Raw genomic sequence first — 26,827 nt, 5'->3', positions numbered from 1 at the left:
TTGCACAACCCGAGACCCAGGGCGCCCAGCACAGCCCCGGGGCTGGGTCTGCAGGGTCGCTGGGCCCTTCATGTAGAACGCCGCATTCCAAGACCTGCACCGAGGGTCCCGGCCCGGGGTCCTGCCTGCCCAGGCCAGGAACCTTCACTGAATTAGTTCAGGGAGCGGTCACTGAGTGCCCGTCGCATGCCAGGCTCGGGACTCCGACAGAGCCCTGTCCTCAGCCCTGCCTGTGGCCAGCCAGTGTGGGCGGAGCCACAGGGGGGAAGCGCAGGAGCAGGCAGGACCCCAAGGCTCAGAGCCGCGTCTGTCCGCGTGGACCAGGACGCCGATACCCGGGCCGGCCCGGCTGCCCCCAGAGGCCGCGTGCCCCGCCGTGGTGGCCCCTGGGCCTGGCCGCTGCTGCCCGCCTGCTTTGCTCCAAGCTCTGCCCGTCTTCCTCTGGGTTCAGGGCCAGTGAGCGCGTTGGGCTTGTCTCTGGGGGCCGCCACTCAGCTCCAGCCCCGCCCCGCGTGCTCTGTGTGCGGGGGTCTCCACTCCTTGCGCAGGTCACGTGTGGACTTTGAACCCCCTGTTTCAAGCATGGACTTTGATGGGTTTCGACATCTGCCCACACCCACGTGGTAATGGTCACCCCGACGTGGCAGGTGCCGGGGAGTTGGATGTGTGCCTCCGACTGCTGCCCGCTGGGCACGCGCACCCCACGCCCTCCATCGCAGGTGTCCAAGGTGTGCGGGGCCTCAGGTTTGCGGGGCGGGACCCACGTGGGACCTTGACTGACTGGCTCAGGTCACGCCTGGCCGTGGCCCTGGGGGGAGGGTGAGTGGGTTCCCTCGGGGGTCCAGAGGCAGAGCCGGTACCAGATTTGGCCCTGCAAGCATTGGCTGGCAGGATAAGGGCCGCCCCTCCGGGAGCCTTCACGGGTCGTCTGCCTCGGACAGCAGGCTGACCGCTCCTCCCCGCCCTCTTCAACCCTAAAATCCTGACACCAACCCTGACAGCTGCATGGCGAGCCGCAGCCCTGGTACCCCGAGTTGGGGCGGGTTCATTCATTCATTCATCCCCAGGCACCGATGCAGGCCGGGGACCCCCTGAGGAGAGGGGTTCCCGCAGGTCGGGTCCTTTCCACATCCGTGAACCCCGAGTGAAAATCGCTCCCTCTTCTCTCAGCTGCCAGACTCAGGCAAAGCGCTGATCCCGGCCCAGGGTCCGAGGCCAGAAGGCCCGCCCCCCCAGGGGGGACAGTGGCCAGAAGCCCCCCCCCCCCAGGCTGAGCCAGTGGCTGGAAGCCGCACCCCCCCAGCTGAGCCAGTGGCCGGAAGCCCCCCAGACTAACACAGTGGTCGGAAGCCCCCCCCCCCCCAGGCTGAGCCAGTGGCCGGCACCCCGCCGCTGGGCTCGGGGCCTCCGGGGCTTGGTGGGATCTGGTGGAGAGGACTGGGCCATAAAGGCCTCCATTGTCCGCAGCCCGGGAAACATTAATGAGTAACCCAGTGTGGGCCCCTGGTCCCCGCCGTGGACCACGTGGAGCAGAACAAGGTGCAACCCGTCCTGGCACGTTCAGAGCGGGCCCGCGGCCCCGGGCGAGGCCAGGACGACGGGCAGCCCTGAGCGCTGGACACAGACATGCGGTGCCCGCCCCAGACCCCGTCCTGGGCGGACCCAGCAAAGGGCAGAGCTGCAGGCCTCTGGAGGGGCGGGGCTGAGCTAGGCCCCGGGCAGGGGACTCCCGCCTTCTGGCTTCAGCAGCAGTGCGGGGGCTCATCCGAGGCCAGGGGTGGGCTCACAGAGCGGCCAGCGGGGAATCTGGGCTGAGGTGGCCGGGCCTGGCCGCCGGCCTCTGGTTGCTCGAGGTGGGGTGGGTGCCGAGCCGGCCCTGCAGGGCAGCTGAGCGGGTCCTCGGTCAGACACGGAGGCCTTGCCCGCGGCTGCCTCCCACCGAGGGCAGCAGGCCCCTGGGCGGCAGGTCGGGGCACGAGTCGCCGGCCAAGTCCTTAGGAGGGGCCGGAGCCCTGCGGCGCGCTCGGGGACGGGCAGCTTCCGGCGGGGCGGGGGCGGGGCCTGCAGCCCGCGCTCGATGTGCTCGGCGCTCCGCGGGCCTGCTCGGCGCTCGGCCGGCCGCCCTGCGCACGGTGCGCGTCGCTCGCGGACGCCTGCGCCGCCGTCATGTCGACTGCCATGAACTTCGGTTCCAAGAGCTTCCAGCCGCGGCCGCCGGACAAGGGCAGCTTCCCGCTGGACCACTTCGGTGAGCGGCGGCGGGCGCGGTGGAGCTGGAGTTCGCGGGGTCCGAGGGAGGGGACGCGGGGTCCGAGGGAGGGGACGCGGGGACGAGGGGAGGGGACGGGGGTCCGAGGGGAGGGGACGCGGGTCCGAGGGAGGGGAGGGGACGCGGGGACGAGGGGAGGGGACGGGGGTCCGAGGGGAGGGGACGCGGGGACGAGGGGAGGGGACGGGGGTCCGAGGGGAGGGGACGCGGGGACGAGGGGAGGGGACGCGGGGACGAGGGGAGGGGACGCGGGTCCGAGGGAGGGGACGCGGGGTCCGAGGGAGGGGACGGGGGTCCGAGGGAGGGGAGGGGACGCGGGGACGCGGGGTCCGAGGGGAGGGGACGCGGGGTCCGAGGGAGGGGACGGGGGTCCGAGGGAGGGGAGGGGACGCGGGGAAGGGGGTCCGAGGGAGGGGACGCGGGTCCGAGGGAGGGGACGGGGGTCCGAGGGAGGGGACGGGGGTCCGAGGGAGGGGAGGGGACGAGGGGAGGGGACGGGGGGGGGTCCGGGGGAGGGGACGCGGGTCCGAGGGAGGGGACGCGGGGTCCGAGGGAGGGGAGGGGACGCGGGGACCGGGGTAGGGGACGGGGGTCCGAGGGGAGGGGATCACGGGGACGAGGGAGGGGAGGGGACGAGGGGAGGGGACGGGGGTCCGGGGAAGGGGACGGGGGTCCGAGGGAGGGTTGCGGGGACCGAGGGAGGGGAGGGGACGCGGGGACGAGGGAGGGGAGGGGACGAGGGGAGGGGACGGGGGGGGGGTCCGGGGGAGGGGACGGGGGTCCGAGGGAGGGGACGCGGGGACGAGGGAGGGGAGGGGACGAGGGAGGGGACGCGGGGTCGAGGGGAGGGGAGGGGACGCGGGGACCGAGGGAGGGGACGCAGGGTCCGAGGGGAGGGGACGGGGGTCCGAGGGAGGGGACACGGGGACGAGGGAGGGGACGCGGGGACAAGGGGAGGGGAGGGGACGGGGGTCCCAGGGAGGTGGAGGGGGGTACACAGGGTCCGAGGGAGGGGAATGGGGGGACGCAGGGTCCGAGGTGAGGCGAGGGGACGCGGAGTCCTGGGGAGGGGAGGGGACGCGGGGGCCTCTTGGAGAAGTGAACACAGGGCCCAAGGGGCGGCCAGCAGTGTGGCGCCGCTGTCTCCGGGGTCTGCGGCTTTGAGAGCGAGTCCAGGGCCCGGGGCGGCTGCAGCGCCCGCCCCACTCCTGACCCAGCCCGGGAGGGCAGTGGAGGGCAGCCCAGGTCCTCGGGCCCTGCACCCGCCTGGGAGGCCTGGAGCAGCTCCGGTTGATGGTTGGGGACTGAAGATCTCTCTCCCTCTCTCTCCCTCCCTCTCCCCCCTCCCCCCTCTCCTTCCCTCTCTCCCTCTTTCTCTCCCCATCTCTCACCCCTCTCCTTCCCTCTCCCCCTCTCTCCCTCTCTCTCCCTCCCTCTCCCCCTCCCTCTCTCCCTCTCCCCCTCTCTCCCCCTCCCTCTCTCTCCCCCTCTCCCCCTCCCTCTCTCCCTTTCTCCCTCTCTCTCCCCCCTCTCCCCCTTCCCCCCTCTTTCTCTCTCCCCCTCTCTCCCTCTCTCTCCCTCTCTCTCCCCCCTCTTCCCCTCCCTCTTCCCCTCTCCCCCCTCCCTCTCTCCCTCTCCCCCCTCTCTCTCCCCCTCTCCCCCCCTCCCTCTCTCCCTCTCTCTCCCCCTTTCTCTCTCTCCCTCTCCCTCTCTCTCTCTCTCTCCCTCTCTCTCTCTCTCCCTCTCTCTCTCCCCCCTCCCTCTCTCCCTCTCTCTCTCTCTCCCTCTCTCCCTCTCTCCTTCTCCCCCCTCCCCCCCTCTCCCTCTCTCTCCCTCCATCTCTCCCTCTGTCTCTCTGTCTCTATCTTCCTGTATAACTCTGTTTTTCAAATAAATAAACAAACGATTCTTTAAGAGAATGGAGGGAAGTGTTCCGTGTCCTGGGGCGGCCTGGCCTGCGCGGGCTCCTGGGGCTGATTCCGCTGGCGGCTGCGGAAGTGCCTGGGGTCCCTGCCGCCCACCCAGGAGTCCTGGCGCAGCCCGGCTGGTGCACCCGCGGAGGGCTGCTCCGTCTAGACTGGAGATGGAGCCAAGGGAGGGTCTGTCACCGCAGGTGAATGCAGGCGCTTCAAGGAGACGTTCCTGCGGTGTCTCCGGGAGAACAACTTTGAGAACGCCTCGTGCAGGAAGCAGTCCAAGGAGTACCTGGAGTGCCGCATGGACAGGCAAGTGGCGGGCTCAGCGCAGGGTGAGCCGGGAGGTGGGCTCTGCAGGCGCGCACTGGGACCCCTTCCTAGTGACCGCCGCACCCCGAGTGCTGTCTGCAGACCTGGGCAGCTGCCGGCCTCAGAGTCACCCAGGCCTCAGAGTCGCGTGCCCGAGAGGCAGTGGGGGTCGCAGTTCCCCCACACTTGGCTGCGCTCTGGGAGGTGCGGGGGCGAGGAGGGGCAAGGAGAGGTGCAGGGGCAAGGAGGGGTGAGGAGGGGCGGGGGGTGGGGAGGAGAGGTGCGGAGGCCAGGAGAGGCGGGATGGGGAGGAGAGGCGAGGGGATGAGGAGGGGCGCGGGGAGGCGCGGGGGCGGAGCTCACGCCCTGGCCCCCAGCCCTCAGCGAGGAGCAGGCAGCTCCGATCCTGGCGCGGCGCGGGGCTGCCGAGGACAGGTGGACACGAGCCGTCCTCGCTCCGACGCCTCCCCAGGCAAAGCCTGTCTCGCTGTTGGTGCACACGGGTGTGCGAGGGTTGTGGACCCCCGCCGGCCCTCTGCCGAGCGCTCGGAGTCGCCCAGTGCCACGCGGGCCCAGCCGCACCGTGCGCCTTCAAGAGCTCGTGGGATTCCCCTTCTCGAAGCGATCATGTCAGTGGCTGATTCTTCAAATTATTTCTTAATCGCGTGGGTCTTTGGACCTGGCGCGATGAGCCTTCTTCCTGGGGCGGACGGGTCGGGGCTCCGCCCAGGTGTGAGCTGAGAAGGTCCCCAGGGCTCAGCTCAGTCCCTGGGGCTGAGGGGGACCTGCGCAGAGGAGCCGGGCTCAGGCACGTGGGGCGAGCCGAACCGGATGAGCGCAGCCAGGCTGATGGCAGGGCCTGGCCCAGGCCGGGGCTGCTCCTGTGTGAGGGACAAGGGCCTGGGGCACAGGGCTGTGAGGGACATCGCGTGTGCTGTGAGGGACACAGGGCTGACAGGGACATCGCGTGTGCTGTGAGGGACACAGGGCTGAGAGGGACATCGCGTGTGCTGTGAGGGACAAGGGCCTGGGGCACAGGGCTGACAGGGACATCGCGTGTGCTGTGAGGGACACAGGGCTGACAGGGACATCGCGTGTGCTGTGAGGGACACAGGGCTGAGAGGGACATCGCGTGTGCTGTGAGGGACAAGGGCCTGGGGCACAGGGCTGACAGGGACATCGCGTGTGCTGTGAGGGACACAGGGCTGACAGGGACATCGCGTGTGCTGTGAGGGACAAGGGCCTGGGGCACAGGGCTGTGAGGGACATCGCGTGTGCTGTGAGGGGACAAGGGCCTGGGACACAGGGCTGTGAGGGACATCGCGTGTGCTGTGAGGGACACAGGGCCTGGGGCACAGGGCTGTGAGGGACATCGCGTGTGCTGTGAGGGACACAGGGCCTGGGGCACAGGGCTGACAGGGACATCGCGTGTGCTGTGAGGGACACAGGGCCTGGGGCACAGGGCTGACAGGGACATCGCGTGTGCTGTGAGGGACACAGGGCCTGTGAGAGGCATAGAGCCCTGCCCTAGAACCTGGGGCAGCGCGGTGTTGTGGGGCCCGCGGGGCGGGGCTCTGTGCCGACAGTGGACTGCCCTTCCTGTCCCGACACGCACGGGCCCCCGTCGGCGCCAGCTCTCACCCTCACCGGCCCTGCCTCCTGGCTCACCCGGGAAGGGCGCTCCTGAGGTCAGGCTGTGCATGGGGGATGCCCCGCCTGAGCTCCGTGTGCAGCCGCCTGTCCCCCTGGTGGGCAGCGGTGCCCGGGGCTTCCTCCCCGTGGCCGGCGTCTGTCACAGTGGCCTCGTTCAGGGGTAAGGAGTTGTGTCGGTGCCGCCGCACAGGGCTGTGATGGGCCAAGCGCGGGGGTGCTGCGGGCTGTGACTGGCAGGGGCTCCCGCTCCTGTCCGAGCAGTGGTTCCGGGGGAGATCCTGAACCCCCCGGAGGCACCGTAGCTCGGCCTGCTGGGGGCAAAGGAGGCTCGGGCTTGCCCCTCGGAGACACCAACACCCCAACACCGAGCCTGGGGGGGCTCCTGCAGGCCCTTCCCCGGGGTCCCCTGACTCAGCCCCCCTCCCCTCCCCTCCCCTGCACTCCCCCCCTCCCCTGCACTCAGCTGCTCCACCTCACCTCTGAGCCCTGAGTCCCTCCCCGCTCGCCGCTGTCTCACTGTGGCTGCTGTCGGGTGTGGGTCATATTCCGAGTGTTCTCTGGGGGTGTCCTCCGGGCACTGGCCGGGTGGGCAGTGGGCATTCCTGGGCTGCTGTGCTGTGCCGGCCGTGGCCGCTCCGAGCTGGCAGGAGTCTTCGTGCTCCTTGCTGTCAGGCAGTGCAGTGGCCCAGCGTCGCCCAGTAGCACCGGGCACAGAGCGGCGGACAGGGCCGTGTCTCAGGGCCGTGAGGGGGCCCGGCAGGGGCAGGGCGGTGCCCGGTGCTGGGCGTCCCAGGCCTTGAGCCGCACTGAGCAGAGCTGGCCACAGGTGTTTGAGGGACGGTGCTGGCTGCCTGGGCTGCGGCGGGCCTGGCCCCTGGCCCTGGCTGTGCAGGGTGGTGCGGCTGGCGTGATGAGGGCTGTGTGCTGTCCTCCCCTCGCGGCCCTTCCTGGTGACCAGCGGCTGGCTCTGGACAGGTTTGGGTGCCACGGCTGCCCCCGGCCTCCCCGCCTGGCTCCACCTGGGCCTGCAGGCTTCCTGCACACTGCTTGGGCCTCGGGTCCCTGCAGTGTGGCTGGAAACCCTGCGGACCCCGCCCTCCGGGGAGGGGCCCTGTGTGGACGCCGCCCTTTCCGCTCTTCCCACTCTGACAACTTCCTGTTTTTCTTTTAGGCAGCTGATGGCGCAAGAACCCCTGGAGAAGCTGGGGTTTGGAGACCTGACAGATGGCCAATCGGAGGCCAAGAGCGCGTTCTGAGCGGAAGCCGCCGGTCTGTCCAGGGCCCTGGGCCGGAGTGACAGAGCCGCCCGGGCGTGCGGACATGGGGGCGAGTGCCGTGGGCGCCTCTGCGGCCCTGGGGGGAGGGCTCTCCTGAGGCCTGCTCCCTGAGACGTGTCCCGTCAGCCCTGTCGGGGACGGGCTCCCAGGGCTGGCGAGGTGGGTGCAGCACCGTCCCCTGGGGCCACCCACGGGCAGCGCGGGGAGCGGGGCGCCCTTGTCCTCGCCCTGTCGCGCCGCTCAGTGCCTCACTGTCGTTCGCTGACAGAAGTAGACGGGGAACAGGAAGTGAGGCGGCTGGCAGCCTCTGACTGACTGAGAGTTCTGGGTTTGCGCGTCCAGGCCTGTGACCGAGCTGTTCTGGCTGGAATCGGCCCGCGCTGTCCCCGCGGTGTCTCAGCCGGCGACGGGGAACCGCAGAGCAATAGAGGAGCTCGCAAATAAACCTGGCGGCGTCTTCTGAGCTTTCGCTCTGTGAAACCCCCGAGCCCCCCAGCGCCTGTGGAGAGCGGCTCAGCCGGCGTCCGTGCCGGCTCTCGGGCACCGCTGACCACGGAGACCTTGCTGGGTCCCCACGCCACGGCAGGGTGTCTGGGGTGACCTTGACGTGTGACAGGTTTCACGCCATGAGCGGGATGCTTCCCACGGCACTCGGGGAGGGGCTGGCCCCGCAGGCTGTCCCCAGCTTCCTGTGTAGCCATGCAGATTGGAAGAGGGCGTGGCCAGTTCTCCGCATGTAAGTGCCTGCTCTGTTCTGTGGGGGCAGGGCCTTCTGTGGTCAGCCTCCCCCCACTGTGCTGCAGCTGGGCTCCCCTCCACTGCCCTGCCCCCAACTGGCCCCGCCTCCACTACCTGCCCTCCCCCATTAGCCCCACCTCCACTGCCTGCCCCCATTAGCCCTGCCCCAGCTGGCCCCACCCACTGCCCGCCCTCCCCCATTAGCCCCGCCCCAGCTGGCCCCACCCACTGCCCGCCCTCCCCATAGCCCCGCCCCCATCATCTGGTCAGAGTTCAGCCTGTGCTCTCCGTCCTGCTTCCACGTGGGCAGCCGAGTGTCTGCTGCTTTTGCCAGTGGGCTTTGTCAGTGCGGGCCGTGTGCTGCAGCCTGTTTGTGGCCGGGAAGCCGTGGTGCGGCCCCTGAGCCCCCGGGGGTCTGTGCGTTGCCTGCGGGAAGAGCCCGTCGGGACAGCGGCCGCTGAGCCCTGCGAGGGCAGCCAGGAGAGTGTGGAACGGGGTGCAGGAACCGTGCGAGGTGGTGCTGAGCTACAAAAATGGGGGGCCTGGGTGTTCCGCCTCCAAACCCGTTGTGGGGGCCCGAGTGTGGCCGTGACCGCTGAGCCCGTGCGGGACCCACTGGAGGCTGGGCAGCAGCCACCTGCGCAGCGTTGGGCAACCATGTGGGTGTGTGCGTGTGTACACACATGCACGTGCGCCTGTGTGTGCGCCGGTGTGAGTGCATGTTCACACGTGGGTTGCACACGAGTGCGTGAGCGTGTGTGAGTGTGTACAGGAGCCCCCCTCAGGAGCTGGCTGTGAACGGGGCTGTTGGGAGGAGCAGGAGGCGCCACACAGGGGCTCTCGGTGGCCCCGCCCACAGGATAAGTGACAGGAGATGCCGGAGAGGAGAAGTGATGGGAGCAGGGCGCAGCAGTAAGGTCCTGGGGGAGGCCGCCCCGACTGACCGCTGAGGACACGGCCCCTCCCTCGGCCGCCCGTGAGCTGCGTCGGTCAGGAGCTGGCGCTGCAGGCCGCCCTAGGTTCTGTGACATGGTGGGGCGGAGCCCGGGTCCAGGAGGTCCGACATCATTTTTAGATGAAAAGCTGAAAGCGTGTGTGTGGACTCCCTGGCTGAGCTCTGTCTCCGTGGTGCGGTGAGGTCCATCCGTCCTGATGGCCACGGGCAGCGCCGCTGTCTCCCACGCAGCGGTGCCCTCTGGACCTCCGGGGTCCTCCTGGAAAGCTCCTGCAGGCTCCCATGGCTGCTGTGGGGGCCTCCTCTTGTCCCTGTACAAACGTGTCCCGGTCAGCCAGGGCAGTGTCGGAGGGCGCCCAGGGTGGGCTCAGAGTCCCAGAGACGGGAAGCAGCCGGGCCCCTGGGCCCCTTCCCTCGAGGGGCGGGGCTGGCGTGGAGGCGGCCAGAGCCCCTCGGTCCTGGCACACCCACGGCCTCGTCCCCAGGTGTGTTGGGGAGCGCTTCAGGTACACGCCCCCCCCAGCAGGCTTCCTGTTTGTCCGGCAAGCTTCGTGGCATCAGGCCGCTGAGCTGTGTGCAGGGCCGGCGTCAGGGAGGTGTCGGGACAGTGGCTGCCTGGCCTCTGCTGCCCGCAGGCCTCTCAGGCTGCTGTGCTGTTCCCTGGCTGGCCCTGGCCATGGAGAGTGCACCTGGTCTCCCGCCCCAGCCTTCTGCCCTGGGTGTCGGCTGTGTGGTGTAGTAGTGAGCGCTGGCAGACGCCCAGGGCAACACTGGGGTCCTGGGGTGGGCGCAGAGCCTGGCAGACACGGGGAGTCACGCAACACGTTACCATCAGGTGCCCGCGGCCAGGTGGGGGCTCCCACCTGCTCACCTGTCTGTGTCTGTGTCCAGGGGTAGGCTTAGGCTCGTGTCCACTTGTGTGGGTTATGTAGATAGAGGGTTAAAGGGGCCGGCACTGTGCTACAGTGGGTTAAAGCCCCAGCCTGCAGCGCCGGCATCCCATATGGGCACCGGTTCGAGACCCGGCTGCTCCACTTCCGATCCAGCTCTCCAGTATGGCCTGGGAAAGTAGTAGAAGATGGCCCAGGTCCTTGGGCCCCTGCACACACTTGGGAGACCAGGAAGAAGCTCCTGGCTCCTGATCGGTGCAGCTCCGGCCATTGCAGCCATTTGGGGAGTGAACCAGCGGATGGAGGACCTCTCTCTCTCTCTCTGCCTCTCCTCTCTGTGTAACTCTGACTTTCAAATAAACAAATAAATCTTAAAAAAAAAAAAAAAAAAAAAAAAAAAACCAACTGGGTTGAGAATAGAGGTGCTTTCCTGGAGGCTGTGGAAGAGGGGGAGTGCGAGCGCAGCGGAGGCCGCCGTTCTGAGGCTCCTGAGCTCCGTCCCTGCCGCTGTCGGGAGCCTCCCGGTGCTTTCTCTGCCCACCCCGCAGTCCCAGGAAGGCGTAAGTGGGGGTGGGCGTTTAGCCGAGCAGTCACGTCACCTGTTAGAAGACGACCGCACCCCACATCAGTGCCGGGGTTCGGCTCTGGGCTCGGGCCCCTTCCCAACCAGACCCTAGGAGGCAGCAGGGGGTGGTCCATCCCGTGTGGGAGACCTGGGTGGAGCCCTGCCCCTCCCCTTGTAGGCACTGGGGTGTGAACTGGCAGGTGGGAGCTTGCCTCTTGAATAAAGCTTTTTACAGATTTATTTATTTATTTGAAAGGCAGAGTTAGCAAGAAGGAAAGGGGGGGGGGGTCTTCCATCCACTGATGCCCTCCTCAGATGGCTGCAATGGCTGGGGCTGGGCCAGGTCAAAGCCAAGAGCCAGGAGCTCCATCCGGGTCTCCCACGTGGCTACAGGGGCCCATGCACTTGGGCCATCTTCTGCTACTTTCCCAGGTGCATTAACAGGGAGCCGGATTGAAAGTGGAGCAGCTGGGACTCAATGGGATGTTAGCATTGCCGGTGGCTTAACCCACTGTGGCACAGCGCCGGCCCCAGATAAACAATTTAAAAGGACTTACAGGGCTGGCATTGTGGCATAGCTGGTAAACCACTGTCTACAGTGCCGGCACCCCATATGGGCACCAGTTTGAGTCCTGACTGCTCCACTTCTGATCCAGCTCTCTGCTGTGGCCTGGGAAAGCAGTGGAAGATGGCCCAAGTCCTTGGGCCCCTGCACCCGTGGGAGACCCAGAAAAACTGGCTCCTGACTCCTGATGAGCGCAGCTCTGGCTGTTGAGGCCAGCAGATGGAAGATACTCTCTCTTTCTGTGGCTCCCCTTCTCTCTCTCTGTAACTCACTTTCAAATAAATAAACCTTTATATTAAAAAAAAAAAGGATATATGTGATTGGGGCATCTGTTATGTCCACTCCCCGCCCCACCTCCTTGGGCCTTGTGATCCCTGGTGTATCTACAAGATCAAGATGGCCATGTGTCACGTGACAGAAGTGGACGGGCAGCCTCGGGAGGAAGGGGCAGCCAGTTCTGATGGGCACAGCCCTCTTCCTGTCCCAGTGAGGCCACTGGACGGTGGCGCCGGGGCTGGCAGTGGGCACAGCAGCCGAGCCCCGTCCTGCCCCAGGCCTGTGGCTGGGTGCGGTGTGGGCAGCTCCGGTTCTGCCAGGAGCATGGGTGTTTGAGTCAGCCGTGAAATGCGTTTTCTGTGACTTAGACCAGATGAGCCCCTCACCAGGGGCTGCAGTGGCGGTCAGTCGGCCCCTCAGCTGGGCGTCATGGTCATTTCCGGCTGCACTCTAACTTTTCTCCATGGGTGAAGTGGGGTTCTGGGAAGTTGTGAGTGTTGTGAGGAGTGCTGACTATTCCTCTTGCGCCTTTTATTTATTTGAAGGACAGAGAGAGAGAGGTCTTCCATCCCCCAGATGGCCACAATGGCCGGAGCTGGACCAATCCGAAGCCAGGAGCTTCGGATTGTTCTGGTTCTCCCACGCGGGTGCAGGGCCCAAGCACTTGGGCCATCCTCCACTGCCCTCCTGGGCCACAGTAGAGAGCTGGACTGGAAGAGGAGAAACTGGGACTAGAATCTGGTGTCCATTGGGCCCCTTTGTAGTCTTTAAAATGGTTGTGTGCTTAGGAGGCAGGAACAGAGGAACTTTTAAAAAACAGCCATGGGCCAGCGCTGTGGCATAGCAGGCAAAGACGCCGCCTGTGGTGCCGGCATCCCATAGGGGCACTGGTTCAGCTGCTGCACTTCCGATCCAGCTCTCTGCTGTGGCCTGGGAAAGCAGTGGAAGATGGCCCAAGTGCTTGGGCCCCTGCACCCACATGGGAGACCTGGAAGAGGCTCTTGGCTCAGCTTCAAATCAGCACAGCTCCAGCCGTTGGCGGCCAGTTGGGGGGTGAACCAGCAGATGGAAGACCTCTCTCTCTCTCTCTCTCTCTCTCTCTGCCTCTCCTGCTCCTTCTGTGTAACTCTGACTTTAAATAAATAAATAATTGTGTGTGTGTGTGTGTGTGTGTGTGTGGACAGTAAGAGAGAGACAGAGAGAAAGGTCTTCCTTTGCCATTGGTTCACCCTCCAATAGCCGCTGCAGCTGGCGCACCGCGCTGATCCAATGGCAGGAGCCAGGTACTTCTCCTGGTCTCCCATGGGGTGCAGGGCCCAAGCACTTGGGCCATCCTCCACTGCACTCCCTGGCCACAGCAGAGAGCTGGCCTGGAAGAGGGGCAACCGGGACAGAATCCAGCACCCCGACCGGGACTAGAACCCGGGGTGCTGGCGCAGCAGGCAGAGGATTAGCCTAGTGAGCCGCGGTGCTGGCCTAAATAAATAAATCTTAAAAAGAAAAACAAACAGTGAGCCACCCGTGTGACACGCACTGTCCAGACCCATCCTGGCTCTCGTGGTGGTGGTGGTGGTGGGGGGGGGGGGGGCTTGGGCAGCACTGGGCAAATGACTGGAGCAGCTGTGACGTTCTTCCGGCCTGTGTTAGGACAAGCATGCGTCATTTCCATGGCCATGACGTCGTGAGTTCCACAGCTCCTGTGCGATTGTAGCCTCCTATCTGCTATGAGCGCATGCCTGTGGCTGCACTGTCCTGTCTGTGCCACACATTGGGTGCCAGGCGCTCTCCTGTGTCAGGGCCTGGAGCCCCCCGGGGTCCCGTGTCCTCTGTGGTCCCCCTGGGCTGAGAAAGCTGGGAGCGTGTGGGCCCCGCGGGTGGCTGTGTCCACATGAGCTTTATGGTGGCCTCCACTCGCGAGGACAGGGCTCTGTGGCGCCTGTCTTACCCACCTCACATGTAAATATTTATTGTTCTAAAGATCTTTTTTTTTTTTTTTTTTTTTGAGTGGACAGTGAGAGAGAGACAGAGAGAGAAAGGTCTTCCTTTGCCGTTGGTTCACCCTCCAATGGCCGCCGCTGCAGCCGGCGCACCGCGCTGATCCGATGGCAGGAGCCAGGAGCCAGGTGCTTTTCCTGGTCTCCCATGGGGTGCAGGGCCCAAGCACCTGGGCCATCCTCCACTGCACTCCCTGGCCACAGCAGAGAGCTGGCCTGGAAGAGGGGCAACCGGGACAGAATCCGGCGCCCCAACCGGGACTAGAACCCGGTGTGCCGGCGCCTCTAGGTGGAGGATTAGCCTAGTGAGCCACGGCGCCGGCTGTTCTAAAGATCTTACTCATTTGAGAGACAGAGTTACAGAGAGAGAGAGGGAGAGAGATCTTCCACCCGCCGATTTGCTCCCCAAATGGCCGCAATGGCCAGAGCTGGGCCAATCCAGAGCCAGGAGCTTCACTCAGGTCTCCCAGGCGAGTGCAGGGGCCCAAGCACGTGGGTCTTCTGCTGCTCTCCCAGGTGCACTAGCTGGGAGCTGCATCAGAAGTGGAGCGGCTGGGACTGGAACCAGCGCCGACATGGGGCGCTGGTGCTGCAGGAGGCCCAGCCCGCCACGCCGCAGCGCCGGCCGCGAGTCACTGACGGGAACGCATCTGTGCTGAGGACGCAGGGGTCTCCTTGAGAGACATGGCAGACGAGTGACTGTCACAGCACTGTGACGGACGGGAGGCGAGGGGGCCTCAGCCTCGGGCTCACAGAGTGGGAGTGAGGGGAGCCGGCGGGGCGGGCGGCGCCTCCCCAGACAGGCACGGAGCACAAGCACCCATCTCCTGCAGCTCTCACTGGGAACCCCCCGGGGGCTGTGCCCAGGACACTGCGCCCAGGCCGAGGTGTGCAGGCCCCCACTGGCCACCTGGTGGACGCTGTGAGCTCCTGACCCCCTGCCCGAGGCTTCCTGGGAGGAGCCGCGTTCTCACCGCTGTGCTGCTGTGGGGCTGCAGCGTGTGCAGTGGGGGACGGACGGAGTGCCAGGTGCAGCCTGGTGGGCCCACGGCTGCCCGGGGTCCTGGGCACTTCCTCTGCTCCGGGAGGCTCCGCCCCTCAGCAGGAGCACGTGTGCGGCGACAGGAGTGGCTGCCGGCTCAGGGACATTCCCTCCTCCTCGCCCAGTGCCCCGCTCACAGGGAGGGGAGGAGAGGTTTGGGCTTGCCCAGCCCTGAGGCCCAGCTCTGCCCCTCGGGAATGGCCGGCTCTTCCCTGCTGGCCCCTGAAGCATGCAGCCCCCTGCCCAGGGCTGTCCTCATGGGGTCCTGCGCGGTGCTGTGGCCGCAGCCAGGCCCCGTGTGCCTCTTCCTCTGGGGCCTCCTGCCCCTCCCCCTCTCCTGGGCCACGGGGGTCACCCGTCTCCTGGCCCTGAGGAGGAGGAGGAACAGGGGATCAGGCCAGGGCAGTGCAGGCGCAGGGGGCTCCGAGACGAGAGACCGGAGCGTGCCTTCCACAGGGCCCGGCTCCCCAGGAAGGGCCCCGAGGCCCGGCTGCCGGTGGGCAGTTTCGCAGGTGGACACAGAGCTCCTGCAGAGGCTGAGCCGGGCGCGCTCAATGCCCCGGGGCGGCCGGCAGGCCCCGGCCACCAGGTGTCAGCGGAGCCCCATCTGCAGGAGCTGCCTCTGTACAGGACCCCAGCCTGCCCGACCCCGCCGGGGCTGGGCCCACATCTCAGGGCCGGCTGTGACCTCGGTGCATTACCATCGCCGGCCATCCGGGGCGCCCTCGCCTCCCTGCTGGTCCCCTGCAGGCTCAGCTGCACCTGGGGAAGCGGACGCACCATCGTGTGGCGCCCCCTGCAGGACGCAGGTGGCACCTGGGGACTGTCAGGACCAGGGCTGTGCTTGGGCCCCTCTTGATTCCGAGTTGTCGGAGTCCTCGTAGGGGGTGCTTCCTTAGGTGCTGAATGGGAAGGGGCCCCAGCACCCCCTCGGCAGTCCTGGCCCCGCCCCAGTCGTGTGCCGGCGCCCAGCCTCAAAGGACCCTTCCCACTGCCCCGTGCCCCCGGGTGCTGCCAGGTTGGGGTGGCATGTTTGGGGCGACTGCTCTTTGCGGCAACTAGGCCGGGTGTGTTCCCAGTGCTCTAGAACTCAGGGAGGCTCCCCACGCCCCGTGGCGTCTCTGGGGAGCCCAGGGCTCCCACCTCCTGAGCGGTTCCCGTGTCCTCGCTCCTGGTGGCCGGGCGCCGTCTTGGGGACTTGCGTGTTTCCGTCCATCTCCTGGGCAAAGCCCTTCTCAGGGCAGCTGTGTTGGGGGCGGGGCAGAGGCGGCCTCGGGCTGTGGGCTGCGCTGGAATTGTCCCGGCACGCCAGGAAGCTGCCTGGTGACTTGTGGCCTTCAGGCTGGGCCCCGTGGACAGCTGGCTCCTTGAGGCCCTCGTCTCCCTCACACACATCCCTGGAATCCAATTCCAACCCCCTCCCCCGGGAAACACCCACAGCCCTGCCCTGTCTGAGCTCTGGTGTGGCCCGTCATGGCTGCGGGGCCCTGCTGCTGCTGGCCGGCCTGTGGCTGGGCCGGGCGGCGGGGAGCGTGCAGAGACCTGTTCCCCACACCCTGTGTTTGGGTTGGACTGATGCAGTGGTCCTGGCCTCGGGTCCCTGTGTGTCCCCTCATCCTGCACCTGCCCACACAGCCGGGGGCTGCCTGGCCCTGCCCTGGTGGTTCTTCCCACTCCAGCCCACTGCCTGGGCTCAGGGCCCATTCTGCCCAGGTGGCCCCGCCGTCCCCTCAGGTGCCTGGGTGACCCCGCCCCCTACCAGGTGCCACACAGCTCTAGGTCCCAGGTCATTATGCTGCAGGGGTCCTGTACCTGCTCTCTGCACAGGTGCCTCCCCACACCGGGACCCCAGGGTCTGATCTGGAGTACCCTCCAGCCACCCCTACCCTCAGACAGCCCAGGACCCTGAGTCCAGCCCCGACCCCTCCCTCCGGCTGGGCAGGCCCCCAGGCTTGCTCCCACCCCCACGGGCTTGGCCAGTGTTTGAGATTCAAGGAGGTTCCTCTGTGGGTGGACCACGGGAGGGGTGCAGTGAGCCGGGGCGCCCTCGGCCTCTGGGAGGAAATGTCTGGACAGGGTGGCTGGGCCGCTCCCTCTGCTTGCACCCCTGCCCTGATCGGTCATCCCCGACCACCGGACCCGTCCTCAAGGGGCAGGGACTCCAGAAACCTGGGCTCTGGAGGGACAGGGCAGAGGGCGGTGGGCCAGCCCCGGCCACCTACGTCTGTTAGCCAGCAGGCAGCCGTGTACAGGGCCCGGGCCGGCCGGCCAGGAGCTGTGCTCCCTGACGCCGTTGCAGCTGCCGGGACAGTCGGTGTGCGGGCCGGTGTGTGGCGCGCAGGTTCAGCCGCCAGCTGTGGAGCAAAGTCCTGGCCGCTCCGCTCCCACTCAGCTCCCTGCGTGTGCACCTGGGGAAGCAGCGGAGGATGCCGGGTGCCTGGGTCGTCCCCGCGTCCGTGTGGGGGACCAGGATGGAGCGCCCGCCTCCTGCTTTGGCCTGGCCCAGCCCCAGCCGTCATGGCCACCTGGGGAGTGAACCAGCGGATGACAGAGCTCTGTCTTTGTAACTCTGCTTTTCAAGTAAGAACAAAGCGCATCCTTTCTTTTAAGAGAGACAGCGTGGACCGTGCGAGTCCCTGGGGCAGCTGCAGCTGGAGGTCTGAGGCCAGGTCCAGTCGGGGCTGCCAGGGACAACCTGCTGCAGGCCTGGGAGCGTCCTTGGCTCAGCGGGGGACACATCCATGCGCGTGTGTGTGTGTGAGCCTGTGTGTGTCCCCGTGTCCTGTGTCTGTGTCCCCGTGTCCTGTGTGTGTCCCTGTGTTCCTGTGTTCCTATATCCCCATGTCCCTGTGTCTGTGTCCCTGTGTCCCTGTTCCTATATCCCCATGTCCCCATGTCCCTGTGTGTCCCTGTGTGTCTCTGTGTGTCCCCGTGTCCCTGTGTCCTGTGTTCCTATATCCCCATGTCGCCATGTCCCTGTGTCTGTGGCCCTGTGTGTCCCTGTGCCTGTGTCTCTATGTGTGTCCCCGTGTCCCTGTGTCTGTGTCCTGTGTTCCTATATCCCCATGTCCCTGTGTCTGTGGCCCTGTGTGTCCCCGTGTCCTGTGTGTGTCCCTGTGTCTCTGCAGCCCCATGTCTATGTCCCCATGTTCTTGTATCTCTGTGTCCCGCATGTCTCTGTGTCTCCGTGTCCCTGTGTGTGTCCCCCGTCCCTGTGTCTGTGTCCCTGTGTTCCTATGTCCCCATGTCCCTGTGTCTGTGTCCCTGTGTGTCCCTGTGTCTGTGTCTCTATGTGTGTCCCCGTGTCCCTGTGTCTGTGTCCCTGTGTTCCTATATCCCCATGTCCCTGTGTGTCCCTGTGTCTGTGTCTCTATGTGTGTCCCCGTGTCCCTGTGTCTGTGTTCCTGTGTTCCTATATCCCCATGTCCCTGTGTGTCCCTGTGTCTGTGTCTCTATGTGTGTCCCCGTGTCCCTGTGTCTGTGTTCCTGTGTTCCTATATCCCCATGTCCCTGTGTCCCTGTGTCTGTGGCCCTGTGTGTCCCCGTGTCCCTGTGTGTGTCCCTGTGTGTGTCTCCATGTCCCTGTGTGTGTCCCCGTGTCCCTGTGTGTGTCCCCGTGTCCCTGTGTGTCTCTGTGTGTCTGCAGCCCCATGTCTATGTCCCCATGTTCTTGTATCTCTGTGTCCCGCATGTCTCTGTGTGTGTGTCCCCGTGTCCCTGTGTGTGTCCCTGTGTGTGTCTCCATGTCCCTGTGTGTGTCCCCGTGTCCCTGTGTGTGTCCCCGTGTCCCTGTGTGTCCCTGTGTCTCTGCAGCCCCATGTCTATGTCCCCATGTTCTTGTATCTCTGTGTCCCGCATGTCTCTGTGTGTGTGCCCCCATGTCCCTGTGTGAGTCTCCATGTCCCTGTGTGTGTCCCCGTGTCCCTGTGTGTATCCCCATGTCCCTGTGTGTGTCCCTGTGTCCCTGTGCGTGTCCCGTGTCCCTGTGCATGTCTCCGTGTCCCTGTGTGTGTCCCCGTGTCCTGTGTGTGTCCCTGTGTCTGTGTCCCTGTGTGTCCCTGTGTGTCTGCAGCCCCATGTCTATGTCCCCATGTTCTTGTATCTCTGTGTCCCACATGTCTGTGTGTGTGTGTCCCCGTGTCCCTGTGTGTGTCCCTGTGTGTGTCTCCATGTCCCTGTGTGTGTCCCTGTGTCCCTGTGTGTGTCCCTGTGTGTGTCTCCGTGTCCCTGTGTGTGTCCCCGTGTCCCTGTGCGTGTCCGTCTCCGCGTCCCTGTCCCCCACTGTAGTGGACACTGTGCTGTCGGTTGGGGCCCACCACCCTAGTGCCCTCACCGTGGCATCTTCACGTCCACAGGGACGCAGGACAGTTTGGCCGAGCACAGCCTGGGCTACAGGAGGAGCTCTCCTGTGGGACCTGCGTGCCAGACCCTTCCCCCCAGGGGCCACGTCCTGGCCAGGCAGCCACCTGGAGGCGCTGGCCGCCCCCCTGGTCCCATCTCCCCCTCTGTCAGCAGTTCCACTTCGGCCAGCACCGTGGCATCTCCCACCCAGAGCCCCCACTGCCAGCACTAGCCGTGAGTGGTGTCAGAGCTGCTGTGGCCCCGCTGTGCTGAGGGGTGCTGGGGAGGGCAGCCCTGTCCTGGCCGCAGGCATGGTCCCCTGGAGGCCCCGCCCAGGCTCCTGCAGCACCCTTGCCAGGCCCCGCCCACCCGAGCCCCTCTGGCCAGCTCTGCCCCCCTTCCCCCCCGCAGCCTTTACCTTCAGGATCCCTGGGGGGACGCTGCTCCTGACTCCACCTCTGTGGGAGAGAAAGAGCCAGAAGGCAGAACCCCTGCCCCCCCCCCGGGCCCAGACAGCAGGTGGCGCTCCCACCTCCTGCGGGGCCTGCCCAGGTGTCCTGTGCCCCTGCACAGCCCAATTTCCTGCCTGTGCCCACACCTCTCCACACCAGTCGTGCCTGGACCGCTCCCTGGCTGCAAGGCAGGCGTCCACCCCAGCGCCTGGTGCCCCATTGCACGCTCCACGCCGTGCCATGTGGTGGATTCTGGGCCGGGCACAGGGACCTGCAGGCCTCACGACCTCCGAATTGGGGGGCAAATGGGCTGCCGTGTTGTGCCTGAAGCTGGCCAGGCCTCACAAGCCTGGGACACGGGGCCATGTGGCTGGGTGGCCTCCTGCACCGGCGCCGTCCGCCCAGCCACGCCTCGTCCAGGGTGAATCCCCCCCGAGATACATGGACCAGGCCGCAAAGGGAGACGGGAGTCACGCCCCGGAACCCGAGGGCGTGGACCGCTCTGGAGGGGACCAAGATGAGGCTGGGGCACTGCACCCTGAGGGTTGGGGGCCAGGTGGAGGATCAGCTGTGGCTGTGCAGAGGAGGGACCCCCCGCCCCGCGCCTGGGGTCCTAGGTGTGCCCAGCTCACCGTGGGCCACGCCTGGGGCAGAGGGCTCTGTGGGAGCCCTGGGTAGCCCGAGGCCTTTAGGACGCTGGAAGCTTCCGGCACTGGCTGCCCCTTCCTGGCAAGGTCGGTGCAGGCCACCCTCCCCGCCCTGGAGGCACACACCTTGCTGCGCAGCCCAAGGGAGGAGGCCAGCAGGGCCGGCCGGCCGGCCGGGTCCCCGCCCCAGGCGCACCGTGGGTGAGCAGGCACCGCCCGCCGCCGGCCCAGCCCCCGCCCGTGTGCCCGGTGCGCGGCGCGGACGCGGGAGGAGGCCGCCCGCCCGCGCCGCTGGGGGCCGCCCGCGGGCCGTGCCGGGCAGAGCGCGCCGTGCGCTCGGGGCCCGCGCCGCACACGCTTGGCGGCCGCGCGGAGACACGGGCGGCGGGCATGCGGCACCGGCGCACGGGCTAAGACGCCGGGATGGCGCAGGGGCGTCGGCGGACGGCCTGCGCGGGGCTCTAGCGCCGGCCTCTCGGGCGGTGTTGCGGCCATGGCCAAGGAGCGGCGCCGGGCGGTCCTGGAGCTGCTGCGGCGGCCGGGGAACGCGCGCTGCGCCGACTGCGGCGCCCCGGGTAGGTACGGGCGCGGCTCGCGGGGGTGCGGGCCGGGGTGGGCGCGGGCGCGCCCGGCGCGGCTCGCGGGGACGGGGTGGGGGCCGGGAGCGCCGCCGAGGATGGGTCGCCGGCCTCCCTGCCGGCTCGGCGCTCGGGCGCGCGGCGCCGGCCCGAGTGCACCTGCGGGGCCGGATCGCCCCGCGCGCCGACCCCGCCGGCCCCGCGCCTCCCCCCCTCCCCTCCCCCGCCGGCTGCGTGTCTCGCTGTCACCCGCGCACCGCTCCCGCCTTGCGAAACCTCGGGCGCCTCCAAGAAAGAGGAAATGGGGGTGTGTGTGTGGGAGCGGCTGCAGGGGAAGAGGGGGCGAGCCTGGGGGGTTTTCTGCTGGTGGGTGCGGGGTCCACCTGGCTCCCCGGCTACCTGGTGGTGACGTCATGGCGCGCGGGAGCCACCCTCAGCGGCCGCAGCCCCCACCGCCTGCCCCTGCCCTGCAGGTCCCCGCCCTGGCGCAGGTGCCTGGCACAGGCCTCCTGCCATCCCATTCTCCCGGTCTGCCGCCCTCAGACTTTGCTCCCGGTGGCCCCTGGGCCGGGGGGGTTTCCAGGCTGCTCCTCCTGCCGCTGGTGCAGGAGTGGAGTGCGCAGGCCAGGCTGACCCCACTCCTCGGGGGAGGGGGGGCCTGGGGCTCTCACCCCACACACCGGGGACCCTCAGGGCAAACCCACGTCCCCCTGGGGAGGCCTCAGTCCCTGGGGAGGAGGGTGGGGGCCCAAAGACCCCCTGGAAAGAGGCCCCAGCATGGCCCCTCCCCACCCTGGCCCCAGTCCTGCAGGGGGGCAGCCAGAGGCCACAGCAGGAGCCCCAGAGTCCCCGAGGCAGGGAGGCCACAGGCCTTGCGGGGCGGGGGGCAGGCTCTGCCCACGCTGCCGGCTGCCTCCACAGACCTGTTTCCGTGTGTTCGGTGCAGCGGCTGTGCCCGCAGAGGGAGAAGGGCGGGCAGCTGGCTCACTCCCGGGCCCGGCCTGGGGGCTGCGTCCAGTGGGGGAGCTGGCCGTGTGTCTGTCCCCTCAGCCCCTGGCCCCGCTGCCGGCAGTGGCTCCTTTGCACACAGCCCTCCAGCCTGGCGGGAGGGGAGGGGGCTTCCTCCCCGCCCCCTCCCCCACCTCACAGGCCGAGTCCAGGCGGCGCGCTCCCCGAGGGCCAGCGCTTCCTGGCGCTGTGCCACGCCTCTGGCCGTTCCGAATCCTTTCATGACGTCAGCATCTTGCCTCCCTCGTCTGACCAGCAGCCCCGTGGGTGGGAAGAGATACGGGGGCTGCCCCCGCCTCATGGGAGTGGAGACTGAGGCCTGGAACACTGGAGTGGCCCAAGGCTGCCCAGCCGCGGGGGTCCCCCTGTCTGAGGCCTGAGCCGCCCCGGCCGCATGCTCCCCCATCCCCCATCCCCCATCCCCTCCGTCAGGCTCTGTGCTGCTGTGTGTGTGCTGTGGGCCCGAGAGGCTACGAGGGGCCAGTGATGTTGGCAGGACGTGGGTGGACGGCGGGTCCCACTGCCACCAGGGCACTGTCCCGTGGGCCGGCCGGCCAGCCCGGCAGGAGAGGGCGTCCAGGGGCACGGCAGGACGTCAGGGCGGGGGCTCAGGCCACCTCTGACCACCGCCAGGCCTGGGGGTGCTGCGTGAGGCCTCCTGGGAGCGAGGTGGTCTGGGGGTCTCTGCCTCCTCCACGGTAGCAGGGCCCCCTCAACCTTGGACATGAGGCCACATCCCACAGCTGTGCAGAGACCCCAGGCCTGGCCGGGGGGGTGGGAGGAGCCGTGCTGCCGGTCGCAGTTCCCCACGGGGGCCTCGGGGCTCAGCTGGGCTGGGGGTGGTCATCACACACTGGCATGTCCCAGGTGCCCCGAGCACCGAGTGAAGCCAGCAGCCAGGAGCCCTGTGGCTCTGACCGGGCCGGGGCCCCCGTCCGCCTCAGCCCTTGACCCAAGGCCCCCAGCAGGCTGAGGGTGATGGGTGTGAGTGCCCTGCGGCCAGTCAGTGCCCCTGGAGCACCTGCAATCCCGGCGGGCTTCAGGGCACAGGTGACACTGCAGAACCTGTAGTGGGAGGTGGGCTGTGGGGGGTGCTGGCCACAGCCGCCTCCCTAGTCAGTGGTTCTCCAGGTGTTGTTGTTTAAATCTGTATTTTTAAACATTTTTATTCACTTGAGAGACAGAGACAAAAAGAGCTCTCCCAGTGCCCCCCCAGCTGGGGCTGAAGCCAGGGCAGCCAGTCCCTCCGGGTCCCCCGTGTGGGGGCAGGAACCCCACCATCCCTGCTGCCCCAGGCTGTGCGCAGCCGGAAGCTGGCGCCAGGAGCCGGGTGCCGCCATGAGGGCTGTGGTATCCTAACCCCTGGGCTGAACACCGCTCCTGGTGCGTACCCCGAACCTCACTCCGTAATCGTGGGGGGCGGACCCCTCAGCAGGGAGCAGGCTCACAGCCCTCGGCTCCCCCATACCCGGACACCACCCCCAGCAGACACGGCCCCTCTCGCCCCCCGCCCCGCCCCCACCACTCTGCCAGGGGCCTCTGGACGGGGACTCACAGGGCTTTGTCCTGGTGTCGTGAGTTTCATGCACTCCGGGGGTCAGGGTCCTTCCTCCTTAAGGCCGGGTGCTGTTCTGCCCTGTGTGCTCTCCGTGTGGCTCGGCTCTGTGGGTGTGTTCCATGTGTGGCTCCACTGTGTGGGGTCTGTTCCACGCATGGCTCTGCTGTGTGGCATGTGTCCCACGTGTGTCTGCTGTGTGATGTGTGTGACATGTGTTCCATGTGTGGCTCTGCTCTGGCATGTATTCCACACATGGCTCTACTCTATGTGTGTGTCTGCTGTGTGGCAAGTGTCCCACGTGTGTCTGCTGTGTGGCGTGTGTCCCACGTGTGTCTGCTGTGTGGCAAGTGTCCCACGTGTGTCTGCTGTGTGGCGTGTGTCCCACGTGTCTCTGCTGTGTGGCATGTGTCCCACGTGTGTCTCTGCTGTGTGGCATGTGTCCCACGCGTGTCTCTGCTGTGTGGCAAGTGTCCCACGTGTGTCTCTGCTGTGTGGCATGTGTCCCACGTGTGTCTCTGCTGTGTGGCATGTGTCCCACGTGTGTCTGCTGTGTGGCAAGTGTCCCACGTGTCTCCGCTGTGTGGCAAGTGTCCCACGTGTGTCTCTGCTGTGTGGCATGTGTCCCATGTGTGTCTCTGCTGTGTGGCATGTGTCCCACATGTGTCTGCTGTGTGGCATGTGTCCCACACGTGTCTCTGCTGTGTGGCAAGTGTCCCACGCGTGTCTCTGCTGTGTGGCATGTGTCCCACGCGTGTGTCTGCTGTGTGGCATGTGTCCCACGTGTGTCTGCTCTGTGGCATGTGTCCCACGCGTGTCTCTGCTGTATGGCAAGTGTCCCACACATGTCTCTGCTGTGTGGCATGTGTCCCACGCATGTCTCTGCTATGTGGCATGTGTCCCACGTGTGCTGTGTGGCATGTGTCCCACACGTGGCTCCACTGTGTGATGTGTGTGACATGTGTTCCATGTGTGGCTCTGCTCTGGCATGTATTCCACACATGGCTCTACTCTATGTGTGTGTCTGCTGTGTGGCAAGTGTCCCACGTGTGTCTCTGCTATGTGGTATGTGTCCCACGCGTGTCTCTGCTATGTGGCAAGTGTCCCACGTGTGTCTGCTGTGTGACATGTGTCCCACGTGTGTCTGCTGTGTGGCGTGTGTCCCACACGTGTCTCTGCTTGTGGCATGTGTCCCACGCATGTCTGCTGTGTGACATGTGTTCCATGTGTGTCTCTGCTGTGTGGCATGTGTCCCACGTGTGTCTGCTGTGTGGCATGTGTCCCACGCGTGTCTCTGCTGTGTGGCGTGTGTCCCACGCGTGTCTCTGCTGTGTGGCATGTGTCCCACGCATGTCTCTGCTGTGTGACATGTGTTCCATGTGTGTCTCTGCTGTGTGGCATGTGTCCCACGTGTGTCTGCTGTGTGGCAAGTGTCCCACGCGTGTCTCTGCTATGTGGTATGTGTCCCACGCGTGTCTCTGCTATGTGGCAAGTGTCCCACGTGTGTCTGCTGTGTGGCATGTGTCCCACGTGTGTCTCTGCTGTGTGGCATGTGTCCCACGTGTGTCTGCTGTGTGGCGTGTGTCCCACACGTGTCTCTGCTTGTGGCATGTGTCCCACGCGTGTCTTCTGTGTGACATGTGTTCCATGTGTGTCTCTGCTGTGTGGCATGTGTCCCACGTGTGTCTGCTGTGTGGCATGTGTCCCACGCGTGTCTCTGCTGTGTGGCGTGTGTCCCACGCGTGTCTCTGCTGTGTGGCAAGTGTCCCACGTGTGTCTGCTGTGTGGCATGTGTCCCACGCGTGTCTCTGCTGTGTGGCATGTGTCCCACGTGTGGCTTGCCCACGTCATCCCTCGGTGGACAGGCTGGCGGTGCCACCCTGGCCGTTGCAGGCGATGCTGCTGTGAGCAGAGCAGATCCTGTTCAAGGCCCTGCTTCTCACTCTTCTTGGTCTGCACCCGGAGGTGGTGGTCGGTGGACTTCTGCCTCCACCGTTGAGGAACCTCCGGAGCGGTTCCCTCCCTGGCTTTGTGCCGCAGCCACAGGACCCACGTGCCTGCCCACCCGGCTGGGCATGGAGGTAGCTGTCGGCACCAAGGCGCTGCTCGGGGCTGGGGACTTCCCTCTGCCCCTGAGCCTGATGCTCCCCAGCCTGGAGGAGTCAGCCCTGCCCTCTGCTGTGCTGTGGCCGCCTTGGGATGTGGGGGTGCGAGGAGCACAGGGGGTGTGAGGGCACAGGGGGTGCAGGGAGAGCAGGGGGAATGGGAGGGTGTGGGGGTGCAGGGGTATGAGGGTACAGGGGCGCAGGGGCTGTGGGGGTGCAGGGGCACAGGGGGTGTGGGGGTGTGGGGCTGGGGGAACAGGGGGTGTGGGGGTGCAGGGGACACAGGGGGATGGGGGTGCAGGGGTGTAGGGTCTATGAGGGTACAGGGGGAATGGGGGTGCAGGGCTGTGGGGTCTATGAGGGTACAGGGGGAATGGGGGTGCGGGGCTGTGGGGTCTATGAGGGTACAGGGACACAGGGGGAATGGGGGTGCGGGGCTGTGGGGTCTATGAGGGTACAGGGACACAGGGGGAATGGGGGTGCGGGGCTGTGGGGTCTATGAGGCTACAGGGACACAGGGGGAATGGGGGTGCGGGGCTGTGGGGTCTATGAGGGTACAGGGACACAGGGGGAATGGGGGTGCGGGGCTGTGGGGTCTATGAGGGTACAGGGGGAATGGGGGTGCAGGGGTGTGGGGTCTATGAGGGTACAGGGGGAATGGGGGTATAGTGGTGTGGGGGTGCGGGGGCACAGGGGGCACAGGGGGTGTGGGGGTGCAGGGGACACAGGGGGAATGGGGGTGCGGGGTCTATGAGGGTACAGGGACACAGGGGGAATGGGGGTGCGGGGCTGTGGGGTCTATGAGGGTACAGGGACACAGGGGGAATGGGGGTGCGGGGTCTATGAGGGTACAGGGACACGGGGGAATGGGGGTGCGGGGCTGTGGGGTCTATGAGGGTACAGCGACACAGGGGGAATGGGGGTGCGGGGCTGTGGGGTCTATGAGGGTACAGGGACACAGGGGGAATGGGGGTGCGGGGCTGTGGGGTCTGTGAGGGTACAGGGGGAATGGGGGTGCGGGGCTGTGGGGTCTATGAGGGTACAGGGACACAGGGGGAATGGGGGTGCGGGGCTGTGGGGTCTATGAGGGTACTGTGACACAGGGGGAATGGGGGTGTGGGGCTGTGGGGTCTATGAGGGTACAGGGACACAGGGGGAATGGGGGTGCGGGGCTGTGGGGTCTGTGAGGGTACAGGGGGAATGGGGGTGCGGGGCTGTGGGGTCTATGAGGGTACAGGGACACAGGGGGAATGGGGGTGTGGGGCTGTGGGGTCTATGAGGGTACTGTGACACAGGGGGAATGGGGGTGTGGGGCTGTGGGGTCTATGAGGGTACAGGGACACAGGGGGAATGGGGGTGCGGGGCTGTGGGGTCTGTGAGGGTACAGGGGGAATGGGGGTGCGGGGCTGTGGGGTCTATGAGGGTACAGGGACACAGGGGGAATGGGGGTGTGGGGCTGTGGGGTCTATGAGGGTACAGGGACACAGGGGGAATGGGGGTGCGGGGGTGTGGGGGTGTAGGGGGCTGTAGAGCCAAGCAGCTGCTCTCGGGAGGGCCCCAGGTGGGCTGAGGCATGACAGCATGTGCCGGAGCTGGGGCCGGGGCTCCGGGGGCCACACAGCCAGGCCTGGGCAAGGGGAGGCGCTGGGGCTGCACAGGCCCAGGCATTGCAGGGAGGGGCCGGGAGCACCC

General features: G+C 66.8%; 3 protein-coding genes across 3 annotated transcripts in view; all 3 read left to right on the top strand.

Moving 5' to 3' along the window:
* The first annotated feature begins 2,145 nt into the window (after positions 1-2,145).
* Positions 2,146-7,887, top strand: COX19 (cytochrome c oxidase assembly factor COX19). The gene is made up of 3 exons (XM_070064270.2): positions 2,146-2,248; positions 4,383-4,498; positions 7,323-7,887. Exons 1-3 carry the CDS (start codon positions 2,167-2,169, stop codon positions 7,401-7,403), a joined length of 279 nt encoding a protein of 92 aa, XP_069920371.1. The 5' UTR covers positions 2,146-2,166; the 3' UTR covers positions 7,404-7,887.
* Positions 7,888-17,595: 9,708 nt separating this feature from the next.
* LOC149120309 (uncharacterized) lies at positions 17,596-20,058 on the top strand. Its single transcript, XM_089321940.1, has one exon. It carries the CDS (start codon positions 17,596-17,598, stop codon positions 19,918-19,920), a length of 2,325 nt encoding a protein of 774 aa, XP_089178066.1. The 3' UTR covers positions 19,921-20,058.
* Positions 20,059-20,134: 76 nt separating this feature from the next.
* Positions 20,135-26,827, top strand: part of ADAP1 (ArfGAP with dual PH domains 1) — a 24,520-nt gene continuing 17,827 nt past the window's right edge. The window contains exon 1 of the mRNA XM_089320714.1: positions 20,135-20,464. Coding sequence (XP_089176840.1) covers positions 20,383-20,464 — 82 coding nt within the window. The 5' untranslated portion in view covers positions 20,135-20,382. The remainder of the gene's footprint in view (positions 20,465-26,827) is intronic.

This window comes from Oryctolagus cuniculus, chromosome 19, assembly GCF_051225735.1.
Source record: "Oryctolagus cuniculus isolate XC-2025 breed Fujian yellow rabbit chromosome 19, ASM5122573v1, whole genome shotgun sequence".
Lineage (NCBI taxonomy): Eukaryota > Metazoa > Chordata > Mammalia > Lagomorpha > Leporidae > Oryctolagus > Oryctolagus cuniculus.
This window is presented reverse-complemented; position numbering and strand designations above follow the sequence as displayed.

Excerpts from the sequence above, each read along its gene's own strand:
- COX19 (XM_070064270.2), top strand. The coding sequence starts at position 2,167 with ATGTCGACTGCCATGAACTTCGGTTCCAAGAGCTTCCAGCCGCGGCCG. Across the intron at positions 2,249-4,382 it reads CTTCCCGCTGGACCACTTCG|GTGAATGCAGGCGCTTCAAG; the intron begins GTGAGCGGCGGC and ends CTGTCACCGCAG. Across the intron at positions 4,499-7,322 it reads AGTGCCGCATGGACAGGCAA|CTGATGGCGCAAGAACCCCT; the intron begins GTGGCGGGCTCA and ends TCTTTTAGGCAG.
- LOC149120309 (XM_089321940.1), top strand. The coding sequence starts at position 17,596 with ATGTTCTTGTATCTCTGTGTCCCGCATGTCTCTGTGTCTCCGTGTCCC.